General features: G+C 50.7%; 1 protein-coding gene across 2 annotated transcripts in view; it reads left to right on the top strand.

Moving 5' to 3' along the window:
* The window catches only part of ARAP3 (ArfGAP with RhoGAP domain, ankyrin repeat and PH domain 3), a 64,828-nt gene that overhangs the window by 31,104 nt on the left and 21,269 nt on the right, over positions 1 to 12,455 (top strand). For both annotated transcript variants that reach the window (XM_077309880.1, XM_077309881.1), the window contains exons 15-22: positions 1 to 132; positions 218 to 371; positions 1,915 to 2,017; positions 2,829 to 3,030; positions 3,200 to 3,263; positions 4,369 to 4,532; positions 6,149 to 6,361; positions 12,074 to 12,179. In XM_077309880.1, coding sequence (XP_077165995.1) covers positions 1 to 132; positions 218 to 371; positions 1,915 to 2,017; positions 2,829 to 3,030; positions 3,200 to 3,263; positions 4,369 to 4,532; positions 6,149 to 6,361; positions 12,074 to 12,179 — 1,138 coding nt within the window. The remainder of the gene's footprint in view (positions 133 to 217; positions 372 to 1,914; positions 2,018 to 2,828; positions 3,031 to 3,199; positions 3,264 to 4,368; positions 4,533 to 6,148; positions 6,362 to 12,073; positions 12,180 to 12,455) is intronic.

Here is a 12,455-nt window from a genome sequence, read left to right as displayed (position 1 = left end):
GCACTCTTGGCATGGAGGAACTGAGCCCAGAAGGGGTCTACAATGAAGTCACCCAGCCGGTGTCCCAGTGTGGTTACCTGTACAAGGCCCCAATCATGACCAAACTTGCCATTGGCAAGAAAAGCAGAGAGGGTAAGTCCAAAAGGGTAAATCGAAAGCCCACCACTTCCCGTGGGAGGAGAGGCCTTGGTTCTGACGAACGATCTCTCCCGTGCAGAGTTTCAGAGAGTGTGGTGCTCCCTGGAGAAGTGCCTTCTGTTCTATGAGAGCGACAGGAGTCTGGACCCCATGGGGAAGGTGGAGGTGGAAGAAGTGATGTCATTGGGCGTCAACAGAAGCTATGCCCCGGCCAGCCCTGGCTCCTCAGACAGGTATTTGGGGGTCTCTCGCTTTCTCTTTGCCTCAGGTAGCTCATGTCCCATTTACGTCGCTGGCAACACTGCCTGTCATTGAGACAGGAGTCAAAAAATCAAAAGAACCACGTGGCAGCTGAAGGATACTAAAAGTAGAGGTTGTGTGCGGGCTGCCACTGAACCAAGCAGCGTTCCTTCCACGGGAAGGGAGATGCGTTTCTCCGGTTTAGAAATGAAACCAGATTTTCACTGCATTGACTGGCTAGCCTGGACGTCAGTCATGATGACCCTCCCTCCCTTCCTCGCTGCAGCTGCACTGATTGGCTGGCTCTTGACAGTCTAGAATCCACCTTTCGCACGGAAGCTAGATTTTAAGCAGATGGTAGGAGAAAAGGATCAAAAGGAAAATGAATTGCTGAGGAGTCAGGAGAGCGGAAGTGGTGCCAGAAGACTTTGCAGATTACCTCAGGATTGTCCTGCGTGAGGGCTAGGTCGTATTGTTTTGGGAAGTGCATTTTCAAGCTGGTTCCCAAGTTCTGGTCGCCCTTCCAAGAGGTGGCTTTGCTTTGCTCTTGAAGTCACAAGACAAGCCCTTCAGCAGGAGTCTCGCAGTTTCTCAGGGCTAACTAAAATGCCTCATGGTGCAATGCCATTTCATTCCTTTTTAGATTTCATCAAATTAATGGCCCTTGGCCAGGGTAAAATGAAATCTCTCCTCTGTCCTTCTGCCTTAGAGCCATTTGGGGTGTGACAGTTCGGTATAAGTGTTCACCTTTTGCCCCAGCCATGCTTGAGATTCTTGGGTAAAATCGGATTGTAGATCCGTTCTGGGGGTGTTGGGGCCAGAGACCCACTGTGTGGCTTTTGACCAGCATGGTTAAGAGCAGCAGCTTCTAATCTGGCAAGCCGGGTTTGATTCCCCGCTCCTCCACATACAGCCAGCTCATCACAACCCTGACAGTGCTATTCTAACAGTAGTCCTGTCAGAGCTCTCTCAGCCCCACCTGCCTCACAGGGTGTCTGTTGTGGGGAGAGGAAGGGAAGGCGGTTATAAGCCACTCTGAGACACCTTTGGACAGTGAACCAACCCTTCTTTCTCCAAAGAATTTAGAACACCTTAAATGGTTCTCTTCTATTATCCTCACAACAATCCTGAAAGGTAGAATAGGGTGAGGGAAATGGACTGGCTCAAAGTCACCTGGTGAGCTGCTTGGAGGAAGGGATTTGAACCCAGACCTCACTAGTCCTCGTCCAGCATGCTAACCACTACTGCAGAGCCTCCTCCCCATCAGAACGGGGTCATGATATTTAGGAAGGGAGAAATAACTTCATTCCTATACCATAAATCCTCCCAAGTCACAGCTACTATTTGCCCCACGGGGAGGAAAATTTGGTCTGCCTGGTTGCCTTAAAAATTGGATGTTGGACAGGATAAACCCTTGAGCTGATCCTCTGTGCTCTTCTTTCTCATCTGGACCATGTAAAAAGTCTTGTCCTGAGAGGAAGGCCTGGTTCCTTCCAGAGCCCTGCCCTCTGTGATGTCCTTTGCTCACTCTTGCAGATTTCCCTTCACACTGGAGCTGTATCTGAGCAACGATCGAGTGCAGACGTTGGGGGCAGATGGGCCGGACACGCTGCAGTCGTGGGCCAGCGCCATCAGCAAGGTAATGGGCAGACACAAGAATGCCTGCCCACCTGAGTCATTGTCTACCCTTCAGAGCACATTCTCTGTCCAGTCTGCCCTGAAAGCCCCTGGCATCTCTTTGCCTATCTCCTCTCTCTGTCAGCCCTGCTTCATCTCCCACATGGCACCTGGGATTGGCACTTGCCATTGGAGCCATCTGTGTGTTGGCTGGAAGGCTGGAGGCTGGATCCATCCATGCACTGGCTGGAGGGCAAGAGGCCAACCAGATGGGCACCCTCTCCTTTGGGAGTGCCTTTCTGTATCTCCTTCCTCGAAAGCCAGTGGGGTGTGGTGGTGGATAGCAGCAGACTCTAACCTGGAGAACCAGGTTTGATTCCTCACTCAGCCATCTGGGCTAATCACAGTTCTCTTAGAGCAGTTCTCACAGAGCAGTTCTCTTGGTGTAACCAGCTTGGTTTCGTGGTTAAGAGTTGGCGGCCACTGATCTGGAGAGTCGGGTTTGATTCCCCGCTCCTCTATACGCAGCCACCTGGGTGAACTTGGAACAGTCACAGTTCTCCCAGAGCTCACTCAGCCTTAGCCACCTCACAGGGTGCCTTTTGTGGGGAGAGGAAGGGAAAAGGTGATTGTAAGCCACTTTGAGATTCTTCGGGGTGGTAAAATAAGGGATGGAGGCAGGGTATAAAAACCAACTCTTTTTCTTTGCACTCTCGGCCCTACCTACCTCAAAGGGTGTCTGTTGTGGGGAGAGGAAGGCAATTGTAAACCGCTTTGGGACTCCTTTGGGTAGTGAAAAGCAGGGTATAAAAGAACAGCTCTTCTTCCTGCAGTGGTTCACCCCGCTCTGCTGTCACTGCCTGCTGAGCTACGAGTTCCAGAGGGTGGGCAGGCTGAGCTACAAGTCCATGCTGAATCCCAATCGGTGGCTGCAAGGCTTCTTCGTCCTCCAGAAGTCCCACCTCTTCATCTGCCCCAAGGAAGGGGAGGGGGCTGCTGAGGACAGCGTCAATTTGCGGCAGCTGCAGGAGCTCAGTGAGTGCAGGACAGGCCTGCAGCAAACTCCACCCCACCCCCGATGTCAGCTTGCTGATTGGCTGGAAATGAGCAGAGGATTTGAAATGGGGGGGGAGGGCTGGGTCAAGGTGTGGGCTTCACACTCTTCTCTGCAGGGCCCTGACCCATATTCTCCATATTTTTGCAGATGTCGTCCCCCTTGTTGAAGATCCAGAGAAGAAGGAGATGCTGGTCCTCGTGGAGATGGGGCGGTGAGCTGTGTGAGGAGGAAGGGACAAGGGGGGGGGGGCTAGATAATCAGCACTAGCTAAGGCAGGGGTAGTCAAACTGCGGCCCTCCAGATGTCCATGGACTACAATTCCCAGGAGCCCCCTGCCAGCGAATGCTGGCAGGGGGCTCCTGGGAATTGTAGTCCATGGACATCTGGAGGGCCGCAGTTTGACTACCCCTGAGCTAAGGGATGGAGAGCTTGGGAAAGAGAGCTTGGGAGCCAGGTCTGGCATTCTGGAGCCTTTGGTGATCTGTCCATATAGATGAAGCGAGTTTTCCTTTACCCCCTTGCAGTGGGCATAGAGAAACCTTGCAGACAGAGCCTCTGGTCTTGCAAGACGGTTATGGCTGAGGGAAGAGCTTTCAGACATCCACAGAATTATCTTTGGTTTTCTTCAATGTTTGTTTGGTTTGACAGTTCCTCCTGAGCCAAGCTGTCTCAGTTGTCTTAAGGGCAGAGAACAGTGAAACGGATTGATGTAGGGATTTGGGAAGAAATCTGCCTCAGTTGCTAGTCAGGAAGGTGTGTGTTTTTGGTTTGCAAACTGAAGTTCACGGCAGGTCAATCAGCACGAACTTTCAAGCCGTTCGTGGTGGTTCATGAATGAAGACATATCCGGACGTACTGTCTCTGCTCAATCAAAATGTTTACCAAACTTCAAAGGCAGGGTGAGGTTCCTTGAGTGTTTGGTGTGTGTAGATTGCAAGGCGTCCATTCTATACACTTTTGACCCTGGGCCTGACAGTTCCCCCAAATGCACTTTCCTGGGGGCATCTTTTGGGAGGGGGGGGGCATAATTCGGACCCGTTAAATCCAATCGGCACATAACATGGAAGGCTTGTAGAGAAGCATCAGAGAGCGGCCAGAGGTCCATGACAGTTTGCAGCTCACAAACTGGGTACACCGTGAACTGAAATGAACCGCATTTTCCCTTTTTGTGCCTAGTCAGAGAGCCTGGAGCTGTGGTGGCCAGGCAGAGCCCAAGTGGTCAAGAGGGCAGCTGCCACTGGGAGGGGGACAAAAGTGAGAATCCATTCAAGGTCCCTGCTGTGCCTTCCCATTCAGACGGGGATCTCTGCTTTCAGGACCTTTTACCTCCAAGGGGCCTCCCGGCTGGACTTCTCTGCATGGTGTGTGGCTATCCAGGCCTCGGCAGGCGGCCAAGGAAATGCCCTGCGGGACCAGCAGCTCAGCCGGAGCGGCATCCCCATCATCGTCAACAGCTGCATTGCCTTCATCACCCAGTATGGTGAGCAGCCCTTGTACCCTCATCCTGAGAGCAATCCCAAAGCGTTCCTTGGAGTTCCTAAGAAAGCTGTCTTAGTGCCAGAAAAGGGGATGTTCCCTTGTAATGAGGATGGCCAGCTGCCCATGGCGGAGAAGGTGGGCTCTCAGCCACTCTCTGCTCCACCACTAGGAAGGCAGCCTGCATGCAGTGATAATAGTCCTGGTTGGACTGTAGCGCAGACACCAGTAACCAGCAGCCTTTGACTCCGGAGTGCCCATGTAGGGAGAAATGCGTGAAGTGCATCTCAAGGAGAAATGCAGAAGCCCCCTGGCAAACATTCCAGTGGCACCTCAGTTGGCTCTTGGGCAGGGGTCCCTCTTCAGTCCCACTCCATTGGCTGGCACATGCTCTCATGCACCCAGGGCTCAGCCACTTTGGGGTGGTGCAAGAAGACCTGCTTGCCCTACCCTGTCTAGCCTGATCTGATCAGATCTCAGATGCTAAGCAGGGTAGGCCCTGGTCAGTACTTGGGCAGGAGACCCCCAAGGAAGTCCAGACAAGAGAAATCACCTCTGCTCTTCTCTTGCCTTGACAATCCTACAAGATCCCTGTAAGTAGGCTGTAACTTAGCGGCCCTTTCTACCACCAGAAGACCTGCTTGTTTTGCCTGTCCTTTGGAGCTCAGGATTAAGTCTGGGAAGGGTGGGATGTAAGAGTCTGAATGAAAATGATCCTAGTGCTAGATTTCATGTTTATATTTATTTCTGAACGATTTCACCACCCCCTGTGTTTCCATGCAAGGGAAGTGATGCAAAAATGCATGTCTCCACCACCCAGACCCCTCTAAGCAGCAGTTGATCGGAGCAGGGGAGAAAGGGGTTTAGAGGGGCTTGTGGTTAAAAGGGGACGAGACGGGGTGTTTCTGCCCGCCCTCCACTCAAGGTGGCCACCTTTGCTGTTCGATTCTCAGGTTCCTGCTGGCATACCTAGCGTGTGAGGGCATTTCCTTCTCCTAAGTGTGTTCTCCTTACCTGATGTGGAATAGTCAGAAAGACTCTTGCTGCTTTTACAACAATCTGTTTGATTCTTGTCCTCAAGCAAACATTTAATAGCTTATTCTTAATACAAAAGTGTGGAAAGGTGAGGGAGTTGTCAATTAATCTGACTGCATCCCATTGTGCTCTAAGGGATGTTTATTTCATTATGTCCTCGGGGCCTTTGAATGGTGGTGACAGCTGACTTATGGCAGCCCCGTAGGGTTTTCAAGGTGAGAGACAGACAGGTTGGTCTTCCATTGCCTGCATCTGGGTAGCCACCCTAGACTTCCTTGGTGGTCTCCCATCTGTGTAGGTGATGAAATTGGGGAAACCCGGATCATCTTTGGATGGTCCAGGCTATGAAGTAAAACCAATTCTGCAGGGGCAGTTCCTTGTTGGATAGAATCATAGACTCATAGAGTTGGAAGGGGCCATGCAGGGCATCTGGTCCAACTCCCTGCTCAATGTGAGATCAGCCAAAATCATCCATGATGAGGTTCTTCTGGGATCTGGCCATCTCATTGGCTTTTCTATGCATGCACACACAGGCACCGTTTCCCCACTGGAGTCTCTCGGTCTCTCCTTCTGCTCCTCCCTTAGGATTGCGCCATGAAGGCATTTATCGGAAGAACGGAGCCAAATCCCGCATCAAGGCTTTGATGGAGGACTTCCGACGGGATGCCCGAAACGTCAAGCTGCGGATCAGTGACAATTTCATTGAGGACGTGACGGACGTGCTGAAGAGGTTCTTCCGGGAGCTGGAGGATCCCGTGTTCACCACACACCTGCACCCCCAGTGGAAGGAAGCTGCAGGTATCCTTTGTTTCATTCAAGTACTGCAGCACCTAAGGGGGGGGGGGCTCTCTTCATACCCCAAATCCAAAGAGTGTTGGACCAATGGAATTCAGTGGCCAGGTGGTGGTTTTTACACAAGCAACGTTTTGCAAAAGTTGGATCTGTTGGTTTGAATCTGGAGATTCAGGGTATATTTGGGCAAGATACCAGTTTGAAAGCAGATTCTGCGCACAGGCGTTGAACTTGGGTCTTTTCGGAGCGGAGGGTCTTTGTTGTCTGTCTTTGGTGTTGGGCTTCTTGAAAAAGGACCTTCATCAGCATGAAGTTAGAATACCACATTATTCTTCTTGGTTAAGGAATCTGCAGAGTTTCACATGAGCACCTGTTTTAAGTCTAATCACATGTAAACATCTCAACCAGTCAACAAGCCAACACGAGAGCAGGGGCTCTCCAGTGTTTTTAGAAGCCTGTCACATGTATAATTGGAAGGAACTGATGGAGCGTGAAGCTCCTGACCATCAGGGACCAAGTTCATTCCTTTGAGGCTTGAGTTGCTGGTGTGGAGAAGCTAAAAGAGACGTGTCTGTGGATGAAGTCTGCCAAAACTCCTGTTGTGAAGACTGAGGTTGCAGGAAGAAGGAAATGATCCCTTAGATGTGACTCAAGCAATGAACCAATATCCTCTTCTGCCAATGATACCTCTGTGGGGTTGGGGTAGGCAGCCTTTTGGTAGGGGGGCACTCAGTCATTAAGAGTGTAGAAAGCAGGGTCTTGTGATGGTTTTTCCACCCCATGGTGACTCCTCTGCTTGGTGCAAAGCTGTGGGCATCACCAGCTATCTCTGCTGATAGCAGCTTGGTGTAGTGGTTAGGAGCGTGGACTTCTAATCTGGCGAACTGGGCTTGATTCCCCGCTCCTCCTCCACATCCAGCCAGCTCATCACAGTGCTGATAAAGCTATTCTGACCAAGCAGGAATATCAGGACTCTCTCAGCCTCACCTCCCTCACAGGGTGTCTGTTGTGGGGAGAGGAAAGGGAAGGCGATTGGAAGCTGCTTTGAGCCTCCTTCGGGTAGAGAAAAGCAGCATATAATTATTTTTCAGTAATATCAGGGTTCTCTCAGCCTCCTCTCCCTCACAGGGTGTCTGTTGTGGGGAGAGGAAAGAGAATGTAAGCCAGTGGTCCCCAACCTTTTTGAGGCTGGGGACCAGCAGGGCAACTGCCCACCCGCGCATGCCGTGCATGCGTGCCCGTGCATGCGCATGCGCAACTGGGCCATGCATGTGCCATGCATGGCCAAAATTGCGCATGTGCGAAAGTGCCATGCATGCGCGATTTCAGCCGCGCATGGCGCATGTGCGCATGCATGGCCCAGCCGCGCACACGCGATACGCGGGCGCGGCCCTGATTCCCTCTCCCCCCCTCCCGCAGTAAGAAGCTTCCCGGGCCGCAAGCTTGCGGCCTGGGAAGTTTTTTACTGCGGGGGGGGCGGAGAGAGGGAGCCGCAGCCCGGCGCCATGGCCTTCGCGGCCCGGCACCAGGCCGCAGCCCGCGGGTTGGGGACCACTGATGTAAGCCACTTTGAGACTCCTTTGGGTAGAGAAAAGTGGCATATAAGAACCAACTCTTCTTCTAGCTAGTTTACAATTGATTCAGGGCAGTGAAAACCAATTCTGTAGCAACGACGAACAGCACAAACGTCACACTTCAGAAAAAGAAAGAACTGACAGTAGAACAGCCCGTCCTGTCATGCCCCCTGTCTGGATCTCTGGCGTAGTCCTGTTTGGAACGCTGTGTGAAGTTCTGCTCATCATCTCTCGAAAAGGATGTTGCGGAGTTAGAAAAAGTACAGAAGAGGGCTATTAAGGCATTGGAGTACCTCTTCTATGAGAAAAGGATGAAGCATCTGGGACTTTGCAGCATAGAAAACAGATGACTAAGGGGGGGGGCTGATAAAGGTTTATAAACTTATGCACGAATTGTAGACTATGGACAGAGATAGCTTTTTGTCCCTCTCCCATAATGACTAGAGCAGGGGACATCCGGTGAAGTTGATGGGCAGTAGATGCAGGATGGCCACAAGGCAGTGTGAGCGATTGAAATGTGGAATTCGGTCTCAGTGGATGTAGTGAGAGCCATGGGGACGGGTGGCATTAAGAAGAGGGTTAGACAGTTTCATGGGGGACAAGCCCAGTCCTAGCCAGTAGCCATGGTGAGTAAAGGAATCCAGTTTGGTGTAATTATTAAGAGCGGCAGCTTCTAATCTGAAGAGCTGGGTTTGATTCCTCCCTCTTCCTCCATGTGCAGCCAGCTGGGTGACCTTGGGCTAGTCACAGTCCTGATAGAGCTGCTTCCCCAGAGCAGTCCTGTCAGCTCTCTCAGCACCACCTGCTACACAGGAGAGGAAGGGAAGGAGATTGAATTCCTGTCACATGTATATTTGCCCTATTGGAAGGAACTGATGGAGCGTGAGGATTGGGGAGAGGAAGGGAAGGAGATTGTCAGCCACTTTAAGGCCCCTTCAGGCAGTGGAAAACAGGGTATAAAAACCAACTCTTCTTCTGTTCCCGGCCTAGCCTCGACCAGGGCCAGGGCCTTTTCGGTCCTGGCCCCCACCTGGTGGAATAAGCTCCTGGGAGAGCTGCGGGCCCTGCGGGACCTTTCAACGTTCTGCAGGGCCTGCAAGACGGAGCTCTTCCGCCAGGTCTATGGTTGAGGCTGGGGCTGCGGTGGTACATCGACTGCTCTCCCCCGGGCTTCTTCTTGAACACCGTTGACCTCCTTCTCCTCCACCCCCCCTTTTTTTAGGAAGGGAAGTAGGAAGGGGATCTTATTATTGTGCCACCATGCTGTGACATTTTAAAGTCTTTTAATGGGAGTTTTAATGGGGTTTTAAGACACTGTAACCCGCCACGAGCCATTTGGGAGTGGCGGGAAATAAATCGAAATAATAATAAAATAATAATATTCAAAAACAGTAAACCTTTAAAACCTAAGGTTAGAGGAAGCAACATCTGGGGAAGGTTTTGGCCTCTGTGCCCTCTTTGTTGATCCTCCAGGGCAGCTTGTTGGCCAGTGTATGAAGTAGGAGGCTGGATTGGAAGGTCCCTCACTGGTGTGATCCATCCAAGCTGTTCTTGCATTGATTTTATAGCTTCAGCAAACTCATTCTGAAGAAGCCAGGTCTGTACCTAGTCCCTTTTGGTGTGCGTGTGTGTGTGTGTGTGGGGGGGGGGGGGCTGCACACCAGCTGCTTTTGTTTCTGAACCATCAATATGTGCTTAATTGGGTACAAATTCGAAACAGAGCGTGAACGTTATCTCGTTTCAAATTGTTGTACTCACTTGATGATTGCTGTTGCTTCCCTGCTTCGCCTCCTTGTTCCCATTAGCTGCATCAATTAAATGGGATTGCTATGGATACAGTCCATGGAGTCTCTTTAAGTTGAAGATCAGGCGCAGCCTGAAGAGCACAAAGCAATTGTGTAAAAGCATCGTTCCAAGTTCTCCCTGGGCCGGTTTACTGACTTTGCAAAAGTTTGCTTTTTACTTACTGACCTCTTTCCAAGTTTTAAAACAGGAAAACACACGTCCGAGAGGAATTCATAGCTTGTCTCTTCCTGTGACCTTGACAAAGAAGGGGAGGCTCTGTCACTTGCTCCGTTGCCAATCTGTGTGATTTCAAGTCTTCCTTGGCAAAAAATACTCCATTGCTAGGGCTGCCAGCTCTGGGTTGGGAAATACTTTGGGGGTGGAATCACGAGTGGGTGGGATTTGGGGCAGGGAGGGAGTTCAGTGAGGCACCATGCCATGGAGTCTACCCTCCAAAGCAGGGGTAGTCAAACTGCGGCCCTCCAGATGTCCATGGACTACAATTCCCAGGAGCCCCCTGCCAGCATTCGCTGGCAGGGGCTCCTGGGAATTGTAGTCCATGGACATCTGGAGGGCCGCAGTTTGACTACCCCTGCTCCAAAGCAAGAAGAAGAGTTGGTTCTTATAGGGCAATTTTCTGTACCAGAAGGAGTCTCAAAGCGGCTTACATTCGCCTCCCCTTTCCTCTCCCCACAACAGACTCCCTGTGAGGGAGGTGAGGCTGAGAGAGCCCTGGGATTCCTGAAGAAGAAAAGAAGAGTTGGTTCTTGTATGCCACTTTTCTCTACCAGAAGGGGTCTCAAAACGGCTTACAGTTGCCTTACTCTCCCCACAACAGACACCTTGTGAGGGAGATGAAGCTGAGGGAGCCCTGATCTTACTCCTTGGTCAGAACAGCTTTGTCAGTGCTGTGGCAAGCCCAAGGTCACCCAGCTGGCTACATGTGGAGGAGAAGCAAGGAATCAAGCCTGGCTCACCAAGCTGGCAACCATTTTCTCCAGGGATCTCTGTGGCCTGGAGATGAGCTAGAATTCCAGGGGATCCCCAGGTCCCACCTGGAGAGTGGCATCCTTGAAATTCAGCAGGGTACAATGTTCTGGAGCCCACCCTCCAAAGCATCCCTTGTCTCCAGGGGAACTGATCTCCTTAGTCTAGAGATGAGCTGATTCCAAGGGATCCCCAGGTCCCACCTGGAGGGTGGCATTCTTACCTATAGCAGATATGGCCTGCTGTCTCACTTGCTCTAGCTTTTCACCTAAAAGCGGACTTTTTATCCCCATTTTGAAGTCTAGGGAGGAGCTTTGCCCCCCCAGTTCCTGCCTGGTTCATGACCAAATTAGATTTCTTCGCTGGCTGTTTCCTTCAGGTTCCAGTAGATGGTGCCAGCAAAGCTTCAGCTGCGATTGTGGTCAGATAAAACAGTTATTTCCAAAAGCTTTGCTAAATATATAGTATCATTATTTATTTAGCATTCCGCCAATTTTAAGCAACTAGACATGGTCTTTACGCTCTGTGGAATCTTTTTTTTTTTAATGGCAAGTACCCAACTAAAATATAGAAAGCACCAAATAAAATACGACGCCATAAAACAACACCAGAGATATCCGGGGGTCAGCTTAGCCGGAGGGCACTGAAATTGGTCTCAGCAGATGGGGGGGAAGAAGCTGATTTTCTTGGAGAGAAGGGACAACTGAGATTCAGGTTCCATGATGGAGGAATTCCACCATCACCAGCAGAGTTCTGATTCCTGATGAACAGCCAGGAAGGGAAGTTTCTAGTATATGATTGATCAGAAAATACCGTGATGGAATTTTAGTTATTTATTTATTGCATTTATACCCCCGGCCTTCCCCAGAGGCTCAGGGCAGCTTACAAAATTAAGGTTGCCACTCCACATTGGGAACTAGCTGGCGGTTTTGGGGGGTGAAGCCTGAGGGAGGGTAAGGTTTGGAGACAGGAAGGACCTCAGTGGAATATAAGGGTGTGTACAAAAATTGTTCCTAATATGCAGCTGATCCCTTTCTGCCTGTAATTTAAACCTGTTACTGCAATCCTGAACTCTTTTACCAACCTGAGCAGCCCTTGGACAAAGCACCATGGTGATTCATTAGATCAAATACTGCATTTTTCATCAGCTGTGCAGTCTGCATCTTTTATTCTGCTGGCAGAGTTCACTCCTGTGTTTTAGTGCCCTTGTGTTGCTGGGCACCTTATTGGATGCCATAGCGTAGGGCTCAGGAGCCGTTCTTCCTTCCCAAATGCCTCACCCTTTGAAACAGTCTCTTCTTGGGCACAGCTTTATTATAATCACTTTGGTGGGATTGCCTAGTCTCTAATGCTGTGCTCTTTTCCCCTCCAGAAATCTCTGACAAGCCCCTGCGATTGGAGCAATACAAGAAGCTGATAAATCTCTTGCCTCATGTCAATCACAGGACTCTGGCTGCTCTGATTGGCCACCTCTACCGGTTAGTTAGTCCTTTTCCTGGTCAGTGGCTGCAGAAATGTCAGTTCTTATTGACTAGAACTCTTTGGAGGATGCTTTAACTGAACCAAATTACTACCATCTTTCAGGTATTGGTATAGCTTTCAACAAAATCTAGCTGAGATGCTTCAAAAAGGTGGTCAACAGAATTGAGAAGGTTTAGAGGAGAGTGTTGAGGAAGATCCGGAGCCTAGAAAACAAGCCCTGTGAGGAAAGGCTGAGGGACCTGGGAATGTTCAGCCTGGAGAAGAGGAAGCAG

This window comes from Paroedura picta, chromosome 14 (assembly GCF_049243985.1).
Source record: "Paroedura picta isolate Pp20150507F chromosome 14, Ppicta_v3.0, whole genome shotgun sequence".
NCBI lineage: Eukaryota > Metazoa > Chordata > Lepidosauria > Squamata > Gekkonidae > Paroedura > Paroedura picta.
The sequence above is the reverse complement of the archived record's forward strand: the minus strand, read 5'-3'. Positions and strand labels throughout refer to the sequence as shown.